The sequence below is a fragment of the Rhizopus delemar genome, genomic scaffold, assembly GCF_000149305.1.
Source record: "Rhizopus delemar RA 99-880 supercont3.24 genomic scaffold, whole genome shotgun sequence".
In the NCBI taxonomy this organism is placed as follows: Eukaryota; Fungi; Mucoromycota; class Mucoromycetes; order Mucorales; family Rhizopodaceae; genus Rhizopus; species Rhizopus delemar.
Genome location: NW_027137855.1, coordinates 114,243 through 139,677, shown reverse-complemented (window position 1 = coordinate 139,677; position 25,435 = coordinate 114,243). Strand labels below are relative to the sequence as shown.

The 25,435-nt window shown below is 35.1% G+C and overlaps 9 protein-coding genes across 9 annotated transcripts; 6 read left to right on the top strand and 3 right to left on the bottom strand.

Annotated features, from left to right (window-relative positions):
* Window positions 1-390: 390 nt before the first annotated feature.
* On the bottom strand, window positions 391-2,849 carry RO3G_16976 (uncharacterized protein; the record flags this gene model as incomplete). Its single annotated transcript, XM_067671560.1, has 6 exons — window positions 391-554; window positions 641-1,645; window positions 1,696-2,179; window positions 2,230-2,338; window positions 2,404-2,681; window positions 2,730-2,849. 6 exons carry the CDS (start codon window positions 2,847-2,849, stop codon window positions 391-393), a joined length of 2,160 nt encoding a protein of 719 aa, XP_067527850.1.
* A 1,250-nt stretch (window positions 2,850-4,099) lies between these two features.
* Window positions 4,100-5,610, bottom strand: RO3G_16975 (uncharacterized protein; the record flags this gene model as incomplete). The annotated part of the gene is made up of 6 exons (XM_067671559.1): window positions 4,100-4,255; window positions 4,306-4,744; window positions 4,805-4,888; window positions 4,938-5,123; window positions 5,180-5,299; window positions 5,351-5,610. The coding sequence occupies 6 exons, from the start codon at window positions 5,608-5,610 to the stop codon at window positions 4,100-4,102; spliced, it is 1,245 nt and encodes a 414-aa protein (XP_067527849.1).
* Window positions 5,611-5,956: 346 nt separating this feature from the next.
* RO3G_16974 (uncharacterized protein) lies at window positions 5,957-6,532 on the top strand (the record flags this gene model as incomplete). Its single annotated transcript, XM_067671558.1, has 3 exons — window positions 5,957-6,026; window positions 6,076-6,219; window positions 6,276-6,532. The coding sequence occupies 3 exons, from the start codon at window positions 5,957-5,959 to the stop codon at window positions 6,530-6,532; spliced, it is 471 nt and encodes a 156-aa protein (XP_067527848.1).
* Window positions 6,533-8,894: 2,362 nt separating this feature from the next.
* On the top strand, window positions 8,895-9,575 carry RO3G_16973 (uncharacterized protein; the record flags this gene model as incomplete). The annotated part of the gene is made up of 3 exons (XM_067671557.1): window positions 8,895-8,960; window positions 9,043-9,214; window positions 9,271-9,575. 3 exons carry the CDS (start codon window positions 8,895-8,897, stop codon window positions 9,573-9,575), a joined length of 543 nt encoding a protein of 180 aa, XP_067527847.1.
* A 1,417-nt stretch (window positions 9,576-10,992) lies between these two features.
* RO3G_16972 (uncharacterized protein) lies at window positions 10,993-14,787 on the top strand (the record flags this gene model as incomplete). Its single annotated transcript, XM_067671556.1, has 15 exons — window positions 10,993-11,059; window positions 11,112-11,158; window positions 11,231-11,389; window positions 11,444-11,543; window positions 11,595-11,747; window positions 11,806-11,864; window positions 11,920-12,094; window positions 12,145-12,288; window positions 12,507-12,597; window positions 12,655-12,814; window positions 12,864-12,956; window positions 13,011-13,712; window positions 13,767-14,096; window positions 14,154-14,584; window positions 14,640-14,787. The coding sequence occupies 15 exons, from the start codon at window positions 10,993-10,995 to the stop codon at window positions 14,785-14,787; spliced, it is 2,859 nt and encodes a 952-aa protein (XP_067527846.1).
* Window positions 14,788-17,168: 2,381 nt separating this feature from the next.
* Window positions 17,169-17,844, top strand: RO3G_16971 (uncharacterized protein; the record flags this gene model as incomplete). Its single annotated transcript, XM_067671555.1, has 3 exons — window positions 17,169-17,406; window positions 17,500-17,645; window positions 17,707-17,844. 3 exons carry the CDS (start codon window positions 17,169-17,171, stop codon window positions 17,842-17,844), a joined length of 522 nt encoding a protein of 173 aa, XP_067527845.1.
* Window positions 17,845-19,666: 1,822 nt separating this feature from the next.
* On the top strand, window positions 19,667-20,563 carry RO3G_16970 (uncharacterized protein; the record flags this gene model as incomplete). The annotated part of the gene is made up of 1 exon (XM_067671554.1): window positions 19,667-20,563. One exon carries the CDS (start codon window positions 19,667-19,669, stop codon window positions 20,561-20,563), a length of 897 nt encoding a protein of 298 aa, XP_067527844.1.
* A 1,218-nt stretch (window positions 20,564-21,781) lies between these two features.
* On the top strand, window positions 21,782-22,640 carry RO3G_16969 (uncharacterized protein; the record flags this gene model as incomplete). The annotated part of the gene is made up of 2 exons (XM_067671553.1): window positions 21,782-22,430; window positions 22,480-22,640. 2 exons carry the CDS (start codon window positions 21,782-21,784, stop codon window positions 22,638-22,640), a joined length of 810 nt encoding a protein of 269 aa, XP_067527843.1.
* Window positions 22,641-24,103: 1,463 nt separating this feature from the next.
* RO3G_16968 (uncharacterized protein) lies at window positions 24,104-25,435 on the bottom strand (the record flags this gene model as incomplete). The annotated part of the gene is made up of 4 exons (XM_067671552.1): window positions 24,104-24,196; window positions 24,247-24,530; window positions 24,580-25,182; window positions 25,249-25,435. 4 exons carry the CDS (start codon window positions 25,433-25,435, stop codon window positions 24,104-24,106), a joined length of 1,167 nt encoding a protein of 388 aa, XP_067527842.1.

The following is a 25,435-nucleotide window of genomic DNA, read 5'->3' as shown; positions in this document are numbered from 1 at the left end:
AGAACTTTTGGGTGGTTTAACACGTATAGGTATTTGTGCCGTAAACAAAAACTCTTTATTTATCTAAAAATCATATATAGTGGTTACGGACTGTATCTTGCAAGATATCAAATCAAAAGGACATGATTATACCAACGCACTTGTATTGGCCAAAAAATTCGAGTCTCGCAAGTGTCCTCATCAAAAGACGAGCCTTGTGTCAGCTAAGGATTGTATTCTCGACCTCGTATCAACCAATAATCCAGAGCATTTTTTTGTAGCTAGCGGCAATGCTCAGCTGAAAAACGCTATTCGAAAAATACCAGGTGTGCCTGTGGTGATTGTTAATACAAGAAAGAAAGGTTTAGGATTAGAAGAAATGACGGGTAAAACAAAGAGAGCCATGAAGGATCATGAGGAGGATAAAGTGAAACCATTGGATAAAGAGACAGCAAAGTTAAAGAGAGCTTTGATGGGTGACCAAGAAGAACAAAAACCAAGGCCAAAGAAAAGAAAAATAAAGGGCGTAAACCCATTGGCAATGAAGAAGAAAAAAAAGAAAACGCCACCTCCGCCTAAAAAGAAGGAAATAAAAGAATAATAAACATTATATTTTATTATGGAAATCTAGAATTAAAAAAACTTTTTAAATATTATTTACGTCCTCCTATGCGAGAAAGAACAAAGACACCTGCAATCACAACACCCAAAAAAGTAATAGCAGCAGGTAATACTAAATCTTGAGGAATACCCAAAACGTCTTTAGTTTTTGCTTCTGGTTCTTCATCATCATCTGAAGATGTCTCAATTTTCTTTTTTAAACTATGTCTCTTTTTACTCTTTATGCTTTCAATTACTGATTCTTCTTCTTGAACTTCTTGCTCAGGTTCTTTGATTGCTTCCACCACAGGCTGAGGTTCTTCATGTTCAATTTCGGTAGGAATAGGGGTAACAGGGACCACTGGAGCAGCAGTATCATTAATAAATAGTTTGACACGATCTTGACCCATCTTGCGTGCCAATTTGACAGCATCCTGAACATCGGCGTCTGAAGTCATCAAAACATGATCATCTTCATCATCTAAATAAGATATACTAAGCCAAGACTCCACTGGTTCGTTATCCTCTGTCACACCAAGATAATCCAAATGCTCGCCAGCTACCTTTTGATGAATAGATTTCAAGAGCGAACTGTAACTATCCGAGGAACAAGCAATTCTGTGGGTTTTGCCACTGGTAGTTGTAAACTTGAAGGAAAAGGTGCCCTGAGCATTTTCCTTAATAGAAAACTGATGTTGTGTCGTTTCATCTGATGTAGAGCATTCTTCATTATTTGCCACCATGCTCGCAGACTCATTAGGTGTAATTTCTGAAAAGCCCTGAAGCTGAGAAAAGGATGTTGAAGGCTCAGGAGAGATGATTTGATTGCTGTGATGGTTATTGCTGTGAGTTGCAGAAAGCAATTGCGAATCAGATAGTTGTGATTCGGTATCGTTGTTATCCGTGGCACCAAAACTGTCCCAGAATCGGGACCACATGGGTCCTTCACCGTCATTACCCTGAATACTGTTGATTTGCTCCAGTGTAGCATATGTTAGTTTCAAAACATCCACCATACCCACCACATCACCTTCTTCAACGATTGGAAGGTTCAAGTAATGTCCATCTACATACGTTTTATAAGTTTCTCCTCTCCATCTCATTTATGATTTTTACCATGCATCTTTCTTAAGGCGTCCATGATACTCATTTGAGCAGGAGCTGTATCAGGATGAGGCGTCATCACACGCACTACCGAACAATTTTCTGGATTCAACCCTGGTGCAATCACACGCAAGACAACATCCTTAGTGGTAAAGATACCCGCCAAACCTTCTCGATCAGTAACCAATACTGCAGTCGTATGATACTCCTTCATCATTCGTGCCACCTCACGTACGTTGGTCTTGACATTGACTTCAGGAGGTGCATGTCCATCAAGTACAGTACTAAGATCAGGGCATTCCATTTTGTCACGCAATGCTTCCATGTATTGAACGAGCTGAATAGGGCTGTTATTCCATTCTTTCTCAACGCCCTCCAAAGCATCATATAATTTACGAGATGAACCAAAGGCCCTTTCCATCTTGTCCAAGGCTTCGTACAAGCATTTGGTAATATCCAATAAGCCAAAAATATCACCTTCTTCATTACATACCGGCTATATACATAACGTTAGAACATGTATCGTATGCAAGCTCATGTACTTACTAAGTGACGGAAACCACGAGAAACCATTAGATTAAGAGCATCCGTAGCTGAAGTATCTGAGGTAACACACATTGGCCCTTTCGTCATGATTTTTGCCACAGTTGTATTTCTAATGGATAATTTGATTTTTTTTATAAAAAAAAAAGCATTGCTTTCTATCATCTCTTTGTTTACCTAGCATCTAATGATTCGGCCACAACACGATAAGCTAAATCTTTAGCAGTGAAAATACCACTTAAATGCTCTTCATCGTCCACAACCAACACACAGTCACTTCTTTTAGCAGCCAAGAGTTGGGCAGCCTCAATCACTAACATGTTTTCCTTGACTGTTAATGCTTGAGAAGGTCGAAGGGCTGAAACTGTGCCTGCAATTTTTCGCGTTTGCCGCACCTTTTTGTTTGAACCTGATTTCTTTTTAGAAAGCTCTTGTTCAAGTTTCTTTCGGATGGCCTGTTCATGGAGTTAGCAAAAAAAAAAAAACTATTGTTAACAACATACCTCGTCTCTTTTGCTTTGACGTTGTCTACTTCCATTGTTTACAGAGTCAATCGAATAAGATTCTGTTCGAGAAGGAGTTACAGAAGGAATTCGTGAACCAGCTGCTCTCTTGGTTGACATTTTAACAAGTGAAAAAAAAAAAAAAAAAAAAAGGACCCTTGGTAGATTGTATATACAGTCAGTATAATAGATTTTGTCGGTTCACAAAAAACTATTGGCTGTTACAAAGAAGGTAGTTGTCGCTTGATGAAAATTTTCATGTCGTTAAATAAAATTTCATTTATCGGTTCCTGGTGAAGCGTACTGTCATTTCAAGTTAAAGTAAATTGTTGGTTCCAGCATACTGAATTAGCGTTAAAAATATACGTTTTATTTCTAAGAAAAAAATTAGAGTGGAGTTTTAGTATAAAAATCATAATTTGCCGTTTAGAATAGCTACAAAAGCTATAAAAATCGCTGGAGAACTTCGTTACAAGTATCGGCAATTATAGATGGCAAATTTTCTTTTGTCATTAAGCATTGTTTCATTTTTCCTTTTACAGATGATAACAATTGCTCTATAGGATTCAGCTCAGGAGAATGTGGTGACAGATACATTACTGTATAGCCCCTCTGCTTTCAATTTTACGTATCATTGGCTTTGGGTTTTTAGTTTTTAGCTGTTTAGGTTTTTTTTTTTTTCTATAGCTAAATAAATCTGCTGGCTTGTTACTGTTTCAAGAATAAGGTTAGGATCTGTAACCTTTATCAAAACATCATCCATTGGATCAAAAACTTTATCTCCATGTTCTTCATCTAGGAAATGTCGTAATGAGTGACCGCTGAAATATATATATATATGTGTATATATATTAAATTGTGAGTGTAACAGTAAATAGAAAGGAAAATTCTACTCCAAAGAAAGAGAGAGCTCGTTACAGAAGGTTACAATTAGTTTAGAGGCATCAGAAGACACAGATAAGAAGGAAAAAGGAGTGGAGACATAGATCAGCCGCCAATGAGCGTGCCAAAGGACAAGAAGAACGCTGCTAAACACCACAGAAGGAGGAAAATGAATCTCAAAAAAGAAAGCCTTTGAGATAATAATAAAAAAAAACAGTGTAAGTAAAAGACTGGGGAAGATGGTTTCCCACATTACGAGGTGGAGAAGTTTAAATACCACCTACCTTTCAGCACATTATACTTTTTTTTTTGAAAAGTGCAAGAGAACTCCTGAGGAGTTGGACGACAGAAAGCTTGAATAGGATACATATAATGATGCCATCTCACCCATCTCAGCCCCTAATGGACAATATTTTCCAAAGATCCATAATCTATTTAAAACGTTCTGGTATTGCGGTTACTGTATAATGAAATTTTTATTTTTATTTTTAAAATTCAATCTTTCTATCCTTATTCATGTAATAAGCAATTGTTTCATCTGTAATAGCACTTCTTCTTTCTTGGAATTCACCAACGAATTTTTGCAAGACTTCAATACATCTCTTTTTTAATTCACCCGTCATCAATTCACCCGATTTATATGCCTAAATTGTAACAATGATTAAAGCTGTCTTTTTCTTAATGAATAACTTACATCGTGAATACGTTTTAGTTCTTCATCATCTTCCAAAAAGAAGGAAAGATATTGGTATGCAACATCCACATCAGGATTACCACCATTGGCTTTGTGTTCTTCCAAGGTAGCTCCACCACCTGAGAAGGCGTGTTTGTTGATCTTGTTCTTGATCTGTTTAGGTGTATCGGTCATAAAGATGGCAGATGTATCAACAGATGCACTCATCTTTGTTTGAGGACCTTGAAGGGCAGGGAAGAATTTAGCATGAATCAAACTAGGTTTAGGATATTTCAAACGTTTAGCCACATCACGCGTTAAACGGAAATAAGGATCTTGATCAATAGCACAAGGAATTAAACAAGGAATATCGGATCTATCACCAAAAATTTGAGGGAAGGAATTGGAGAAGGAAGGAGCGGCTTGAACAGACACAAAGTGAGCCTTACCCACATTATCACTTTAAATGGACGTTAGCGCTTACATGCTTACATATGAACATTTTAATTTGGATGATTACCTATCGTTGAAGCCAAAAGTGGCCTTGGATTGGTTGAGAGTAATACAGCGAGAGATCTTAACGATGTTATGATAGAATGGACCACTTTTTGATATCATGAGTACACCTTCTCTTTTCTTTTCTCTTGGCTTACCTAACATAATCAAAGTCGGAGAAAATAAAGGTCTTTTCAGGATTGAATCCGAATGCAATGATATCCTTTGCATTATCCTTTGAAAATTGTCTACACATATCAACTGTTAAATTGGACTTGAATAAGAATTTCTCGTCATCAGTCAATTGAATAACAAGCGGTACATCAAACACTTCTTGTAACCATCTAAAATGAAACACAATGAATTCGAAGCGTACATGTTTTATATGATTCGTACTTACTGACAAAACACAAAGGGAACCATGTGGCCCATATGCATAGAGTTACTAGAAGGTCCACGTCCTGTATACAAAAAGAAGGGTTCCTTTTTTTCAAATCGATCCAAGATTTTCTCAAGTTCTCTACAATGAACGTTTTAGGAGAAGAAAAAATGGCTATCATAATAATATTACCTGTGAGAAAAGAAGGTGCCTCTTCTTAAAAAGATGTGAGGTTTACGTCCAGTTAATTTTTCAAACCGCTCCAATAAAGCATCGTCAATAGCTCGAGTACCAAACTGCTCAAGCAACTTGTTGTAATCGATAGCTTGCTGAACACCATCAACCACAGCACCTTCTACTTCCCAAGGTGTTACGTTTTGCGAGACTGAAGTCTTCACTACTTTTTCATCTTCAATTTTTAAATTGGCCACACCACTTGTTAAGTCTGTCATCTTTGTAGAAAGAAAAAAAAAAGATATTTTTTTGTTTGGTGTGCCCCTTGTATCAAATTTGATATCCGCTTTCCCTATCTAAAGTGGCTTTTTCTTGTTCTCTTTTCCTTCTACATGTCACTCTTCAATAGTCTTGTTCGTTCAAGTATACATCGTTCACCTTGTCAATTGCTAGCCAAAAGATATTACAAGCTTAGCGTTGGATCGATTCGAAAAGGCCAAGTTGTTCAATTCAAAGACAAGGCATGGAAAGTGTTGAATAGAGATCATGTTTCGTCTGGTCGAGGTGGTGCTGTTGTTAAGGTATATTTATATTTGAATAAGCACTCTTTAATATTTGTATTAGATGGAACTTCAAGATATTTTATCCAGTACAAAAACAAATGAACGTTTTAAATCTGGTGATTCTTTAGAAAGTAATTCAATAACCTGTCAATCTCGTTTTTATTCACCATTGCTATGTAGTTTTGAATTTATCAGATGAAGCCTATCAATATTTATATACCATTGACGATCAAATACATTTATTAAATCTGGAAACTTTTGAAGAAATTGAGATGCCCTCATCCGCTTGTGAAGGAGGTGAACGTTCTGTATCCATGCTGGAAGGTAAAAGATATCTTGCCTTTTCTCTCGTTTGTTTAATATCTTTTTTTATGGGATAGATGCTATGCCTATTGCTGTTAGCTTTCTTACTACACCTGAAAAGGGTCGACAACCTTGTACGTTTAAATTACCTTCCAACTACTCATTCACTGTTCAATCCGTGGTGGAACGTGCAGGTCAAGCAGCCAAGGGAACTGTTTATAAGACAGCTACTTTAACCAATGGATCAAAATTACAAGTACCTGAATTTGTTCATGAAGGAGATAGAATTATTGTGGATATCGAAAGTATGAAATACATGAAGCGTGAATTATAATAAATAAGGGAGAAAACTTTCTGATAAAATGGAAGCTTAGAACTTTTAAAATGTGAAAAGCTTCATTGGTCCATTGAGAAAATAAAGGCAGCAATTAGGAATGACCTTTTTTTGTAACACATCTTATTATAGCTTAAAAATAATAATGCCGATAGATGTTCATTTGACCTCTTGAAGATTTCAATAATTCTGAGAAGCAAGTAGCCGAGGCTTATACCAGCTTCATGTCAATCATGCGTAGAATGATTGATGATGAAGTAGATAACGAACAAAATACTTCTGAAAAGAACGAAAAATCAAAAGACTAGGTTTTGCCAAAAGCTTTGCAAGTAATATTACAACAGATAATAATTCCAAAAAGTTAATATCTTACAGATCATAATATACTGACAAGCAAATTGTCGATTTTATTTCTTCGATAATTAAGATGGTTCCCATAAAGGATGCCGCATTAAGAACAGGCATTATACTTTCTACCAAATATCATTTTCGAAAGATGTGGAATGAAATCAAGAAGTTACTAAGAAGAAGAAAAGAAATCGTACCAAAAAGGATGTGTTGAAAGTGAAGCGCACATTTTTTACGTAAAGGTCGCAGCGCTGAAGATTGGTGTCAAAGAGAGCACTGATCGTACATGGTGGAGCAACTATCTAAAAGTTCCAGATTCTTTTGTTATTAGAAAAAAAAAAAAAAGACTGATCACATCAACAAGTCGAAATCTTTGTTGCAAGAAAAGCACAAATTGCAACTGTAAAATAAGTACTCTCAAGAGTATAAAGTACTACTGTTAATGAGCTGGCCTCTTACTTTAAAGATCTTGAAGTTAAGAAATCGAGGAGTCACGAACTCATAAACTCATGAAAGAAGAATGCTATGTCACGTTTAAGCGAGTTTTTTTTTTTTTTTTTGCTCAGAAAAGAGAAGTAGCCATGAGAACCTCGTCTTGCGACTTGAATGGATACAGAAATGGAATAAGACCGATCTCTACTAAGAGCCACATATTCATTAATGGGTCAGAGTTTGATATCAACTTGAGATCTAGTTGAAAATTCTTTGACAAGGGCACCTCTGCTCTCAACCATCGGTTGTATTACATCAATTAATGTAATAAATGTAAGTATCAGAGAACACCCAAAAACGCTCAAAATCAGAAAAATAATAGCTGTCTCTCCTAGAAACACCACTACATATAAGTCATTATGTGAAATTCGTTAGTGACACCTTTGGTATAATGGACAAGTGCAAAGACATGAGAGGATTTTACTGCATAGTGGGCAATGTCCAATAAATGCTTCGAAAGAAATCGAGGCAACAATCAAAGGAAGAAACAGAAACTACAAATAGGTTTATCTTTCTCTGTATTGGCCAGCACTTAATCCAATTGAGCAACTTTGGGCATTGATCAAAGGAGAAGTTAGACGTCATAAGTTAGAAGACACTGAAAATCTTGAAGAAAGAATCAACGATGCCTCTTTTGCAATTCCAATTGTTCATCTTCAGAACATCATTCAGCGCTTTAAGAATCAATTCAACAAATACCTGAATATGGTTCCAATCTAAAGAATAAAAAATAGCGCTATTTCTTAATAACGCGTGAAGTTCTATTTTTCACTGAACTTGTATTGAAACTTAGCTAATCTGGTCTACGAAATTAGCTTCTATAAGTCTGTTTTCAATGACTATAACAATTTAAAAAAGCGCAAAACTTTGTTTAGATAACCGATATGTCTTATTTTTTTTTTTTTTTTTTTTTTTTTTTTTTTGCCCAATGATTGAATTCGGTCCCCTTTTTTTACAAGAGAAGAGAACCCTGTTATTGTTTGGCTCTTCTTATTTACCTATTCTTATAAAAAGGTCCTCCCTTTCTTTACTCTATAAATCGAGTTCATGATCAAATTAGAGAATCGTTGGAAAGAACTTGCGTAGATAATAGACAAAAAATATTAAAATGTCAAGCTAAATTATATTTTCGTAGCCGAAGCCACGAAAACTTGAAGCATTCTGTTGCAGGCGCCGGCGCCGGCATTATTTCCTCAATAGTCACTTGTCCCTTAGATGTTGCTAAAACAAGACTTCAAAACCAAGGTATCCTTTCCCCAGGGGAAAAGATGTATAAAGGAACTGTGGGTACTCTATCCAGAATATTATATGAAGAAGGAGTCAGAGGGCTTTATAGAGGACTGGGTCCAACTATTTTGGGCTATCTTCCTACTTGGGCCATTTATTTTACTGCTTATGATTATTGTAAAGGAAGATGGGCAGAAGAAATAAGTAAATAATAAATTGATTTAGATAAATTAGCTTACATAATTGGGGAAGCATAGGTACTGAAAAAGGATGGTTATTACATATTGCATCAGCCATGTCAGCTGGTGCACTTTCAACCATACTAACTAATCCTTTATGGGTTATCAAGACAAGATTGATGGTAAAAAAAAAAAAAAAAAAAAAAAAAAAAAAAAAAAAAAAAAAAGGGAATGATTGTTGTTCAGTTTTATAATTTCTGTTAGACACAAAATGAGCGCACTTTGTATAGATACAATAATACAATACACGCATTTTCAACAATTGCTAAAGAAGAAGGGTTTAGAGGATTTTATAAAGGCTTAGGACCATCGCTGATTGGAATAAGTCACGTCGCTGTCCAGTTTCCCTTGTATGAAAAGCTGAAAGTTGTCTTACGTTAGTTCATATTGCTCTATATGAAAGGACTAAAAATGTAATTCGTGTTTATATAGATACTGAAATGACTACTGGAGGATCAAGTTCAATTTTATTAGCATCTGCTTTATCAAAAATGGCAGCCAGTCTTGCAACATATCCACATGAGGTCATTCGAACCCGATTACAAAACCAAACTAGAAAACCATATAAATACAACGGGATTGTTCATGCTATTAAAGTTATGTCAAAAGAGGAAGGAGTACGTGGATTTTATAAAGGTTTATCAACCAATCTTGTTAGGACTGTGCCTTCTTCTGCTTTGACCATTCTCACATATGAATTGGTTGTCAGAAAATTAGATAGTTGGAAAAGCCTTTAAATACTGTACATATGCACTATAACTTTTTATAAAAAGATAATCAAGCTTTATAGAAAGATATAGTTTTTTTTTTTTCAACAACATAAAACAAATTTATTAAAGAAATAAAGATATTTATACAATAGACGTGAATGGCTACATTTGACATGATTAGATAATAATTTAAAGTCTGGATTACAGTTTTCTATTTGACAATACATTTGAGAGAAAAAAAAACTACTAATAGTATATAATGAAAAGGTTTGACAATTGTTTAAATGCTTTACCAGTATGTATATACAAATTGACTCAATCTAATTACTTTGATGTAGAAAGATTGATAATGATTTTCTAGTTCTTCATTGAATATCATCACATACGACTTAATATCAAATACATTAAAAACAATACTAAGCATTTGAAACGCTTTTCCTTGCTGTTAATTATCAGAGGGTAGAGCTATCACACCAAGGTTTTCTCCCATCATGTTCGATTCTCAATCATTCGTTGTACGTCGACGTTGAAGAATTTTTGTTCTCACCAGCTTCATTCCTGTAATGCAACATAATGAAATTAGTTCTGGGCCTCGTCTACCGATGCTATTCTCATAACGATGGATGGATTTCTGCTTTGTAATTATAATCACATAGTAATTATTTTGCTTGTTTGCATAAATACGCAACACACTGCTTATGAATAGTTGACATAGAAACTTCTCACAAGTGGAAAACAAATACTAAAGTACTACTGATGTACTATTGACGGTAAAACTAATTCCTTACTTGCTTTGATTAGGAGCTTTTTGCCTTTGTGAAAGGTATCATCCATTTCCGATAGGGACATATTTGAATGCAGCTATTCCTATAAAATCATGGGTTGAATAATTTTTTATATACATTAAATCGATAACTCTCTTGTATCATTTCACACATACATAAGCACTATATCCTTGTTTTTACTTTTGTTGGCTGATTGTCATCAGTCAACAATACCAACTCAGACTAGTATATCTTTGATACATTATCATTGAGGGAAGTAAACAAAATTGACCGTTTTAGTCGAATAAAGTAAATAAAAAAAGGGAATGAAAGTATAATAAGGTTTCATTCACTCTCTTCTGTCAGTGTGCGAAAATAGCTATATCTTATATTATAAGGCATCTGACACAGTATTTATATCTTTGTTGTTGTTAAGTAAACAAAAATAGTATGGCGGACTAAATATAATTGCACTGACCATCCATCACTGATGTTGAAAAGTGATGCATTAAATTTTGTAGGTTTTGTTCAAATTAACAAAAAGAGGTAATTAATTCAACACTAAAAAAGATAACCTCTAAATTACTTTTTAATATGAAAGTCACATACCCCGACAAAAATTGAAGTTAGTGTAGAAAAGGACTTCATACTTTTTTGAGCATATTAATTAAAAGGCATAAATGTCAACACAGCTCGGAATTACTTCGCGCATCTTGCACACAAGAGTACGAAGCTATAGTACCAAAGGTATGCTTTTTTCATCTCTTCTTGACTGATTCTATGTACTAATTTAAAAAAGCTTTTTTAACTCCCGGCCACAGACTGCATGGCTATGAAGTTCAACAGGTATATTTTTTAACGTCTAGTTTGACATGTGAAAAAGAATATTAAAACTAATTGATATATATATATATATAGGTTAGAAAAATTCCTGAATTAGAATTGACAGCAATCAGTCTAAAACATGAAGCAACTGGAGCTCAACATTTACACATTGACCGAGAAGACTCGAACAATGTATTTGCTGTTGGTTTCCATACACCAGTTGAGAATAATACAGGCGTACCACACATCCTGGTGAGTAAATAAAAATATAATATTCCAGTTCTCTCGTTGCTCACTAATTTCTAGGAACATACCACTTTGTGCGGTAGTAAAAAGTATCCAGTTCGTGATCCTTTCTTCAAGATGCTGAATCGCAGTTTAGCTAGTTTTATGAATGCATTTACAGGTATAAAAATGAAATTAATTATACAGTTTCGGGTAGCTTAATCCAAAATAGCCAGTGATTACACGATCTATCCTTTTGCTACAGCCAACAAAGTTGATTATTCTAACCTTAGAGACGTATACATGGACGCAGTATTTCATCCAAAGCTTGACAGATTGGATTTTAAGCAAGAAGGGTGGAGACTAGAAAATGAGGTACCTACAGGTAAAATAGAAACATCCATTAATCAAACAAGAGAAATAATGTCACTTTTGGTCTATAGATAGCACTACACCTATTCAATTCAAAGGAGTTGTATATAATGAAATGAAAGGACAGACTGTAAAGAATATATTTTACGCAAAAAAAGAAAAATGAATTAAACATCTTTATGTAGTCAGATATGAACTATTTATTTTATTGTCGCGTGCAACAAGCCATGTTTCCTGGTACAACTTACGAGTATGTGAGCGGAGGTGACCCGAAATACATTACAGATTTGACACATCAGCAGTTACTCGATTTTCACAAAAAACATTATCACCCTAGCAACTCACGTTTCTACACTTATGGTAAAAGAAAGAACAGTACAAAGAGCATAACTAATTTCTTGTAAATAAAGGTAACTTTCCTTTGGAAGAACACTTACAAGCCATAGGAGAAAAATTGGAAGACTTTAAGCAGTCCGATATCCCTTTTGTTAACAAAGTTGTAAAGCCATGGTCTGGCCCAAAGCATGTTGATACTACTTGTGCATTGGATCCACGTAAAAACTGATTTGAAATAAGCTTGAACATCTACCAACGCCTTTGTTATTTATAGTGAGCCCTCCTGACAGACAAATCAAACTTTCACTGTCTTTTCTTACCAATCAAACAGCGGTAAGATACTAGCTTTAAATACATCTACTGTTTTGGTTGACGTAAAGAAATTAGGACACGTTCGAAACATTCTCTATGCGCTTATTATCTTACCTCTTATTAGATGGACATGCTTCACCAATGTATAAAGCATTAATTGATAGTAACTTAGGCTCTGAGTTCTCAGCAAACACAGGATACGACAATAGCACTAGGTAGATACACACATCGTGAAGTATGAATATACATTCTAATCAACCTTTATGATTTAGCACAAGCTGTCTATCTATTGGATTGCAAGGCGTAAGAGATGAAGATGTACAAAAAGTTCAGGAAACAATAAAATCTGTTCTTAAAGAAGTCCGAGAAACTGGATTTGATTCAAAACGTATAGAAGCAGCTATTCATCAAATGGAACTCAGTCAAAAGCATGTAAGTTGAAAGGCGAGATCTTTCTTTGAAACTAAAAATAAAATCACAGAAAACTGCAGATTTTGGACTCAATATTATGCATGGTATTTCATATAGTTGGTTTAATGGTGCAGACCCACTTGATGCTTTGGAAGTAAACAAGGTAATCTTTTAAAGGCAAAAAAAAAAAGGAAAAAAAAAATTTATCTTTTTATAGAACCTTGCTCGCTTCAAATCAGAACTTGCACGTGGAAATTACTTTGAAAAGCTTATCGATAGATATCTGCTCAATAACCCACATACTTTATCTTTTGTAATGCGACCTGATGAAAATTATACAGCGAACCTCTCTACAGAAGAACAAACCAGACTTCAAGAAAAAGTAAAGGCTTTGACAGAGCAAGATAAATTAGACATCTCAACAGATGCGAAAGATTTGTTAATATCACAAGAAAAGAAAGAAGACATATCATGTCTTCCTACACTTCAATTGAGTGATATAGCACCCAAAGCCAAGCATAACGCATTGGAACATACTGGAATTTGTAATACTCCTGTTCAGTGGAGAACAACATCAACCAATGGCATAACCTATTTCAGAGCGATCAGTTCAATCCCATCATTGCCTGATGACTTGAAGCTATACGTACCTTTATTCTGTGATGCCTTATTATCGCTAGGCACTCATCAGCAATCTATGGCTGAAATCGATGATGAAATAAGACTTTATACTGGCGGTTTACGAGCATCTACTATAGTCTCAACCAATCACTCAGATATTGATCATGCTGAAGAGGGAATTGTCTTAGTTGGTAATTGTTTGGATCGTAATATTGAAAAGATGTACACAATCCTATCAAAACTGATTCATGAAACAAACTTCGATAACGTTGAAAAGCTCAAAACTTTAATTAACAGTGTAATACATTAGCTATTGTCATTTATATAACTTTTGGTGCTTACATATTTATAGAATGCATCCTCCATGGTCAATTCTGTAGCAGACTCTGGCCATATATTCGCGCGTACTTTTGCAGGATCAAGTTTAACACCCAGTATGCACAATACTGAATTAACTGGTGGTTTAACCCAAGTAAAGTTTATGAATCAATTAGCAGCAAAAGAAGATATTTCAAATGTTGTAGAGAAATTAAAGGAAATTGCTTCCATTGTCTTGACCCAATCTTCACTCCGTGTCGCTGTTACTTGCGGTGAAGATGCGGTAGAATCAAATACTAAATCGCTTGTTAACTTTATCCAGGACCTTCCTGCTGAAAGCAAAAAAGCTATCCATGCTGAACCTGTAAGTTGCACTTTTTTAACATATTATTTACGAGGTACATTAAATATCGCTTCATAGACGGTATTTGTACCTGAGTATAAGAAAACTTTTTTCCCTTTGCCATTCCAAGTCAATTTTGCTGCAAAGGCTTTAAGAGGAGTGCCATATACGCATGAAGATGGAGCAAGCCTTCAAGTTTTATCATCGCTCATGACAACTCACTATCTTCATAAAGAAATAAGAGAAAAAAATGGAGCTTACGGAGGAGGAGCAAGGTATGGAGGATTAAGCGGATTGTTCTCCTTTTATTCGTACAGAGACCCACGTTCATTAGCAACCTTGGACGTGTTTAGAAATTCCATAAAATGGGTTCAGGCTCGTAAATTTACTGATCAAGAATTAACAGAGTCAAAATTATCCATTTTTCAAGGAGTGGATGCACCACAAAGTGTATCGGAAGAAGGCATGCTTGAATTTGTTAATGGCATTTCAGATGAAATGATGCGATGGTATTTGAATATTTTTATACACATATACAGTGGCTTACTCTTTTATTAAAAAAAGGAGACGAGAATCGCTTTTGAAAGTGAACCAAGAAGATATAAAGAGGGTTGCTCATGAATATCTTGAAAAATCATTTTCTACTGCTTTATTAGGAGAATCTACACAAACAGACAATTTGACTAAAGATTGGGAAGTTAATCAGTTTTAAACTATTGACTATTTAGACAAAATTATAAACTGAAATTTATTGTTGGTAAAATATATATTTTAATAAAAAAAATATTGATACAATGATATTTGGTTATTGTTTCTTGTGCACATAATCATGATTTTTTTTTATTTTGTACATAGTATCTAATACCCAATCTATGGTATAGCATACCATTTCTATGTCTTGTCACTATGACTTGAAGAAGCTTAAAAATTAATAAAGATTAATTTGTCATTAATAATTTGCAAAAAAAAAAAAAAAAAAAAAAAAAAAAATATGTAGTTAAGTTCACAAATTCTGACATACATATCTTTAACAGAAATGATAGAAAGAGGTTGTCTATTGTCATGAACAATTTTAAAGTCTATAGCTAGATTTGTTGTGGATGTTATAATTAAAAGAGGATATAAGCATTTATGCTACCTTATTTATCTTCTTGAATTCTACAAAGAAGTGCTAGTCCAAGGACAAGAAGAGGGTTGAAACTATCTGGTTATATAAAGCAAACTTACTTACTCATTGTATCACTGAGTACTGTCAAATCTGGATCAAGAACTTTGAAGCCTACTGTGATAGATGCTTAGAAAGATTGGTTTGAATCAGCCCAATAATAAAACTATTCTTCTAATAAAAATCTTAACTTGTCTAGTAACCCACTACTACGTCTAGAGCATTTTAAAATACTATATTTTTAATTTCAGAAGGTACAGAATGACAGCCGATGATCGTGTGAATGATGTTTATGCTCATTTACTTACAAAATAATAAAATGCCACTTGGATTATATGGATCATATTGCAAGAAATAACAGTTGACTTAAAATTTGGTCTTTAAACTATAAGAGCAAACCCAATGGTAGAGGGGTATTAGATTAACATTAATAGGTCGGAGCTAAATATTTAATACCTTTCGTGAAGATGTCACTTTAGGGTCCCTATTAACTCGGGCCCTATTAAAACTTCTACACTATATTTTTTAAAATTGACATGAGCTTTGACGATGTTTACGCAGCTGTAGTAGAACGATTCAGCAAATTGAAACAGTTCCAACACGTAGCAAAGTAGTATCTTCTTGCTTTGAAAGGCTTCAATCTTGAATATGACGAAGAACCCCACTATGTCAGGCCACTTTCTGGTCATAAAGTTGTCAACCGAGATCGCAACAGGGATCACCTTCGTCTCATTGCAGATTGCTTCTTGTAATCACCAGCCTACGACAAAAAAAACTTTTTCCTGCCGCTTCAGAATGCGCCGAAGCGTATTTATCAGCATTATTAAAGCCATTTAACTTAAGGATTACCGCTTCCTTCGGTATAAGTACAAGACTACTAGTAAAGCTAGATTTTTACCTTACCAGAAAATGACAGCTGCCACCCACCAAGTAGCTTATGAATATGGATATCTCTCTGTGTACTTCAAAATCCATGATAACTCTGCCAACCGCGTTGGTGAATATTTTCGTATGTCAGAAAATTCAGCATTGTAGTTGAAGTTGTTTTGCAATGTTTATCATGGTAAAATTCAGCGTTATTTAAACTAAAAATGCGATCATCCATCAACTTATTGCATTCTCGATGTATAAAGAACTCAATTGAATGCATTCTGAGGTGATATATAAACGAGAAAGTTAAGATGATTTACATATGGCATCACACGAAAGGTAATACGTCTGATAATTCCTATTAACTTTAATACCTTTGGGCGAAATTTTAAGACCTATTAACTTTAATAGGGCTGCTAATAGGGTCCGTTGGGTGACAACTTTTCGATTTCAGGGTATTAAAGTTAATTTAATCGGGGTCGTTTGGTTTGCTCTTACTAACTTAATTTTATTTCTAGCTTATCTCATTCATTTGTAATCAATGTAAAAGATAGTCAACTGAAAGATAAGCTCAAAGAATATTGGCATAGTGTGACAAGCGAAAATGCCAAAGGACTTCCTATAATCCTTGATGACTTGTCATCACATCTTTTAAAGGCTTCTACTTTGGTAAGATATTTGGTTTATGTTTTATTAAAGCTTGTAACTTAATTTATGCTTAGAAATCATATAAAGAAATTGACTGCTTGAAGAACTACTGTTTCTATACACAAAAGTGCTTATATGTATCCACAGCATGTCTTAGATTGGTGGCAAACACCTATAGAAACCGTTTTTTTAGTATAACTAAAATACTTCAAGATGATATCCTTATCAATATTTAGGTAATTGTTGATCAAGTAATCAATGCATATGATCTACAAGCCAAAGGTAATTGAAAACGTCGTTCTGTTGGTACTCATTTATTTAAATATCTAACTTTAATAATGCTATAATAAAAGCGAACCCAGTTCTGTTTCTTCGACCGCTAGAAGAAATAGAGATCGTACTATCGAGAAATGCAGCGAAAAAAAGTAGGAAGAAAAAGTGATTTAATCATTTGTAATGATAGCGGATTGGAACTTGGTTGTGGCGAAGCAGGATTAGACGGTGAAGAATTTGACTCTAAAGTTATTGTTGAATCTAGCCTTAAAACACCAAAAGTCATGCATGGTATGTTTGTTAGATTATGTAGTTCTGTTGAAAACAAGCAAGAAGTAATTAAAAAGTTACAAGTAGTTGGATTAGTCTTTTCTCGTAAGTGAAAAAAAAAAAAAAAAAAAAAAAAAAAAAAAAAAAAAAGTTATGAATACAGACATACTTGAACTAACAGCTATGGCGTATCTTTAGGTTTTAAGATGTGTATGTTGATCATGGACTGCCCAAATGGATATGCTTGCAGATTAAGAAGTACAGCAACAGCTGTATTTAGTGGTAAAGAAGAATCCCTTGGCAGTGACTTTTGTAAAGTTTATCAGTTGATCTGGAAGGCCAAGGTAAAAATCTTATCGTTTTTATTCATCGAGTAGATAACTAATTGGCGAATCTATATTGCAGGAGGTATACAAGGAAACAGAAAGTATAGTTGAGAATTACATGAGCACCGTTGAAATCAAATTTGAGTCTGATGATGATGACTCCAATGATGATAAAGTTTACCTCTCTGACTCTTTACGATCTCCTAAACAAGATTGATTTTTTACCCTTTATTTTAATTATTTTAATACCTCTCATATTGCATAAACATAAATATTAAATTATCTAAGCAATTACATTTTACACATTGAAACAAAATTATAATTAAACAAAGTTTATTGATAAAAAAGCATTAAAAAAGAATGTTGTTATACTTTGCTTGGCTTCTCTAAATACAAAGACAACGCTTTGTACTTCGATATTAACAAGATTAACTGCGAGAAGGTGAAAGTATACCTAATCCCAAAAAATGCATGTATTAAAAAAAGCACATCACAAGGATGACCATGGTTCTTTCCGCTATTACTCACGACATTAATCCTCCTGGCGTAGCCGATTCTCGCCATAATCCTAACAACAAACCGTTTGAATTCAAAACATGGGCGCAAACAGTTAAGAACCAAAAACGAAGTATCTCATTTCACAACAAGTCAGATATTAATAACGTAGCTAATCTGGAAAGTCAAACAGTTTTTCTTCAAGCTATTGATAAACACTCCATCGTTATTGCCGCTTCAGAATTTGAAGACTTGAATTTTAAAGATAGAAGTCTTAACCTTGTTCTCAGAGACAAATTTCCTAAAGGCATAGGCCTTAGGGAAAGAAAAATTGGTAGAACCCATCAGTACATTGAGCTTAATTTTGATAATGAAGAAGATAAGATGGAAGCATTAAATAAGGAGTTTTTGATTCTCGATAGAAAAATCGAAGTACAAGCAACGATGTATAAAAATTCGGATGTGATCAGAATAGGGATCACCAATATTCCTTATGAAAGGATGACAAGTTGAAACCGTTGATGATACGGTTATTTGAGAAGTATGGGAGCATTTTGGAAATAGGATTCCATCATACAATGTATGGTGGTTGGTTTAATGGCAGGGGGTATGTTACTCTTGTCAAGGATAAAACAAAAATTATGAGCCTCTTACACTTCAAATTCCATCTTGGGAACAAGATCACTATTTACATATTGTCTGGAGCAATGTGAAGCCCATTTGCAACCATTGTCATGTTGATGATCATACACGAATGAATTATCCAGTTCTTCTCCGTAGAAGAAAAGCTTGCTTCATCTGTGAGAGTACTCAACATTTAAAAGCCCAATGTTCTGATGTCCCTTGGAATCGTAAGAGAAAACAAGTGGCAATTCACCGCTCTAGGGTGATGAACGCTAATGTTGATCAGATGAATACTGAAAAGGAGACAGTTATATTGAGTAACCTTCAAAAAATGGATACGGAAATGCCAGAAGATAATAGTAAGCCCGACAGTACATCTGTAGCAGAAGACAAAGAATGATTTTCAGGAGGCCATTTCTACTTTAGACTCAGTAATTTGGATACCCAACAGGTTCACATATGACTAACGAAATATATTCTATAGAGAAACCATTAGCAAGCTTGAAAGCTCGGTTAATATTCATTCACAGCGTCAACTTTCCGTTTATAGCAGGGCACACATTGCTAATATACTCATACTCTCCAAGTTGTGGGATTTTCTGCGAATTACAAGTCTGTCAAAAAGCTTTTACAATAAGGTGTCTTCTATTGTGTATCGATTCGTGACTCACAACCTGTTTCCCAGGATTGCTCGGACAACTCTAGAACAGCTGAAAGACAAAGGTGATGTTTCATCATTGAATGTAGAAGTTCAGCAAAAGGTTTTCCAGTTTCGATATGTCAATCCATTGCTGTTAAACTGTCGTCAAAGGATATCAGACTTCTTGTACAGGATGTTGATATTTACTCTGCAATCTTCCTTTGATGCTCACTCACACGTCATCCCTTTGATATTCAAACATTCCAGATCATACGGTAACATGAAAGGCCTCCATCTACTAATTCCTATGTTTAGTGCTTTGGACTTCTGTCCTCGTTTACCTACAGAAAATGACTCGACAATATCATCACAAACTAGTCTACTCATTCCCTTCAAAGAGATATGCGAAGAAGACCCACAAGAAAAATTCAAATTTAGCAAGTTCCTTCAAGTACAAAAAGCATATCATTTCTTTGAACAAGATTTCCTTTCAAATGGCATACAGTTCAAAAGCAGACAGCATTGTGGCTCTCCCAATATTCTACAAAAAACCAAAAATGCTGTTCTTACTGGAAACCTTACCTTTAAGCCGTATTTTGCATCTTTATTATCAGCTGAACAGCAAGATCTTGAATTGGACAATGAAGACCACCCAACTGAATCAAATATCAACTTTGACCCATTCATTCAGCAGATGAGCCATGAAGATATAAATATAACAACATTGAAGAATCGTCAACTAAAGACAATGTTCAGCTTCAATTCAAACCCACAAATCATAAATATAGGTCACAACAACTGGAAAGCTTTTATCAGTAGCCCTATGCACCATATTCCAAGAAATGTATGGTACAGACTTCATAAGAAATTTTCCACTCGAGCCAATTTACATAGAATCATCCCAGCAAAGGTGGACGACGACTATTGCCAATTGTGCAAGCTACCGGAAACAGAGCAGCATATGCTCTTTGTTTGTACCCAAAAACAAGTCTTGTGGAACGCAGCTTTCAAGAAATACTTGTCAAATCCTAAAGATCCCAACTGTAGTTCAATATTTGAGGATTTATCCACACTTAGATTATCCAAGTATTACATCTTACATTATCATGACAAGTTTACAATCTATGATTTTTTTGCTACAGTCATTCGATTCATTTGGAAAGCCTACTGGCAATAATTCTTTGAACAGACTTCTGTCGTGGATGAGATTGTCCTCAGTCAAATTCAGAAGGAACTATTGAAACTATCTGCTTACAACTCTCTATGCTAATTTCTTTTGTATTTTCGCGACAGGTCACTGTTTCATACACTTGTATCGCTTTTTAACCTTATACTCTTTGATGAGTTTTAATAAACATAAAAAAAAATTGTTAATGAAATTGTGTGTAGGTGGAGATTGAAAAAAAAATTGGTTTCTTTTTCTTCTTCTTCTTCTTCTTATATTCTGTTTTCTATTATTGTCATTATTGTTTTACTGCATTATATGTCGATTAAAAAGAATAGAATTGGTGTAGCGATATACCAATTTTGGGATACCAAAATTCATTTCCTTGAATTACATTATTTGTATATCCTTTTTCTTATATTTAGTTGTTCCGGTTTTTTTTATTGTAAACCAGGAACAAATTGGAATTATGTTGATTCCCTCTTTATGGCTACTACTGCTACAACAAACACTGGCCTCAATACAGTACCAATGTCACAGATGTCTACTTATCACATGGTTATTTTATACATTTTTACTTTCTTGGGTAACCATGTCTTAATTTCCTTTTTCGTCGTCATGGTGAGGCGTTACTATTTCTCGAAACGATTCGAAGATGTCTTGCTGGAAAACCGCAAAAGAAAAGAAGAGTATAGAAAAAATAAGCAGAAGGAGCATATCGAAGAAAGCAAAATATTGGGACCTGTTCGAAGAAGATTGTCACTACTTTCTATACATTCAACACCAGTACAGAATTCAAGACAGCTTTCATTCTTTAAAAGAGGACATCACAGTTCAATTGAAGCATACACACCCAAGATCGTCGAAGAGCCAGAAGAATATAGCTCGATTGAAATGGGAAGCTTTAATGAGCAATCAAGTGAAAAAGGCAGTGTGCCTGAGCATTTACCTAGTAGAAAAAATAGTGGAATATCACCGTTTGATCATGATACTGTGAGCGAGAAAGAGGATCTTAATAGTAGTCACGCGGATAACAATAACGGTAGTATTTTCATTAGTAATAGCAGCAGCAACAACAATAATACAACACCTAGCTCTCATCAAATTACTTTTAGCGAAGATACAAATGTTCTTCGAGAAAGAGAACGAAGAAAATTTCAGCAACAAACGTACCGAAATGATGAAGACACGCTTGTTCCTATTTGCAGTACACATTCAGAGAATGAAATTATGAGTCGTCCTGTAGCCAAATCTGAGCTAACAAGACATGAACGCTACCGCATTGGAGGCACAGAGTATCGCGCACTAGAGATGCTTGCACGCATCGTTCCCTTGTACTATCTCGGTTTTATCATCAGCTTTGGTTTCTTTTTTCGCATCTACATTGCTTGCTCTACCTATGCACAAACAGTGCTCCAAACATCTAATGATAATGGCCCTATTGAACCTTGGTTCTTTTCATTCTTTATCAGTCTCTCATCATTTACTAACCTTGGTCTCAATCATTTGGATGCAAGCATGGTTCCTTTTCAAAACGCGCCTTGTCCTTTAATTTTTTGTATCATTCTAATTTTGGTAGGAAATACAGCATATGCTATCATGCTTCGATTTATCATCTGGATCTGCTATAAAATGACGCCAAGCTCAAAAGAAATGGAAAGAGAAACGTTTAGATATTTATTGGACCACCCTCGAAGATGTTATACAACCCTGTTTCCAGCAACACAGACATGGTGGTTATTCATTATCTTGATTATCATTACTTTGGTAGAGCTCATTTCCTTTTTGGCTTTAAACTATTGGTTGCCTATATTGTCTGGAATTAGTGGAGGTTCAAGGTTCTTGGATGGATTATTTCAGTCGGTTGCTACACGAAATGGTAAAGTATAAAAAAATGATTAAATAAATAAAATATTAAATATCCTTAGCTGGATTCAGTGTCGTTAGCCTTGCAGACCTGAATCCTGGATCGCAACTTGTATACATTGTAGCAATGTATATTAGTGTGTATCCAGTAGCTATTTCTATGCGAAACAGTAATGTTTATCAGGTAAGTGCAAATAGGTCCATGGTTTGCTTCTTGGTCTAATCTCTTGATTACATATAGGAAAGGGCTCTTGGCGTTTTTAGAGGAGAAAATGAAGAGCCGCAACAATTTTCTGAAACAGAATTATGCGAAGCGCCATTTATCAAACTAAAACGACATTCAACAATGACTAGTATTGCTAATCATTCCAAGAGGCTGTTGAAAGGACCCGATTTCTTTGTGATTACGCAGATACAACGACAATTGACAAGTGATATATGTTGGGTCATCACTGGTGTTTTTCTCATTTGCGTTATCGAGGCAGAATCCATCATGTCCCCCTCTCCTGTTACTATGGCAACTGTGATTTATGAATGTGTATCAGCGTTCGGAAATGTAGGAGCATCAACAGGATACCCAAACACATCCACGTCACAAGCAGCCCATTATAGGACATTAAGTAAAATTGTACTTATTGCCCTCATGTACAGAGGCAGACATAGAGGTAAATAAACTAATTGGTTTTTCTTTTCTAATCCATATCTTTTTTAGGTCTGCCTGCATCCATTGACAGATCCATTTTATTACCATCTGATACGCTTGCACAAAAAGAAAAAGAAGATGCAATGCGTAGACGAGCTGCATCCATATCAACACATTGTGATCCCTCTGTTCTTCCTCCTCGGTCAAATAACAGCAATATTCAGACACAGCTGATATACACTCGCTCATGTACACTATAGAATACATGCATTTTATTGTATACCATAAAATATATGTAGTATAAATATATACCCTCTACGAAATATCCTTACTTTTCAATAAACTGTTGAGGATTAATCTCATGTCGTTGGCAGATACCTTCAAACAGTCGCCAGTTTTCCCAATATCCATAAACCATGGCTATTTTGTATATCTGATTCGCTATGTTTTCCAAATGGGATTTTGAGTTTGGCCATAATTGACACGCTTTGAGTATCTCTATAGGTCTTATGGATGATTCTAAGTCAAGCATCTTTTCTTCTACTTGCGAATGATTACCCGTCAAAGGGATACTTTCGGATTCAACAACATGAATGGTAAACAGATTCCCTTGGCCGGTGGGTGTCAAGATGCCTAGCAGGAAATTTTCAATTTGAATAATGCCATATGCTGGTTGTTGGGGCTGACAAAGTGCTTGAAATAAGGTGCTGCATGAATTACTTTCAGCAGCAGTTGCTTGTGGAGATAATCGAATAACATGTCTTTCGATCGTTGGGTACATTACAGGTGGTGATTGCAGAAATCCTTGAATAGATAATGTTATGACTGAGTTGCTTAATACATAATCGTTGCTCGGTAAAGTCTTTATTGATTTTATAATATCAAAGGGTAAGGTAATATATCCAAGAGATAATGTAATCATTTATATCCAAAAAAAAAAATAAAGAAAAAAGCTCGCTTCTGAAAGAGGAAATTGAACCAGTGAAAACAAATTTTCCTTAGAGTTTATTTTTAATCATATCTAACAAAAGAACCTGATAAATTTATTGTGTAAAGTTTCTATAAGCTGGGTCCATCATGGATTCATCTTGTTTTGCCACTGCAAATCCTACTTGACGACGGCCTACATCAAATACCTATCATTGTCGTTAATGAGATATACTTGGAAATAAATTCAATACTTTACGGTATAAAATTGCTTCAAGAAAACATCACCTAGGATCCATGACTCAACGCTCTGTCCAGAAACACCGGAAAGGCACATTTTGCTGGTAGGAAACATGGGTGTTAAGAAAAGCGTTTCAGGTGGTAAAGATAAAGCTATCCCTTCAGTATGTAATACAAATGGACGAAGTAATTTAACATCTTGGCAAGGTAAAGACCATGTACCGTCTCCATTCTTGACAGCCCCAGGAATACGTTGATGGTATAGCTCAGCGTCTTCTTTTGGCATAATGATCAATGTTGAACCTACAAGATAACACTTAGGAAAAATAATTGTGCTTTTCTGCTTACTTACCACTATCAATCACCGCCTTCCTTTCTGGATAAAACAAATCGTAGAATTGGGCACCTTTTAATTGTATCATCCAAAAACCTTGATCGATCACACTCATATAACTCAGTTCTCCATCAAATCGGCTGTTGTCGATTCCCCCAAAATCAATTTCACCTGCATTATGTTGACTGTAAATGGCAAATAAGGGTTCCTGGAGAATGCCTTGAAGAACCATTGAAATAATGGGTGGATCTCGTTCACTGCTGGTGATGCGTGGTAATCCTAAGCCAAAGATACCCTGAAACGGCGAGCTTGCAAAATCTTGAGAAAGGGAGAGGATACTAACGAATGACTGGTTGTTGATACCGAGATCCAAATTATTTCCTAACTGAATTGTATCTCGGCCCAATTGGCCATAAACAGAGCCTGTGCCGTATTCTATTTCTGTAAAAATTTGGTCATTTTTGAATGTACTTGACTGTTGAGCATGAAAAGTAACGCTCTGTGATTGGCAAACAGCGTTTCGACAATCGGAGGAAACAATCCAAACGTCTGCACTGCCTGTATCAAAAACAACATTAAATGATTGTGCTGGTGTCCCTATACTGACTTTTCCGTAGTAACCTTTATAACATTATTAGAAAAATACTATATAAAAATAGTCTTTGTAATCTAAATGTAAAAACTTACCGCTGCCGTGATTATAGGAAACTTGATTCTGCTTCACAAGAAATGAGACGGGTCTGCTGTCATTAGTCGACGCATGGCGCTTGTATAATGATTTTTGTAAAGCAATCTTGAATTTTTTTTTATTGTGATTGGTAGGAGAAGCATAAGCGGTAGATAAAAAAAGACCAAGGAAAAGAATATATTTCAT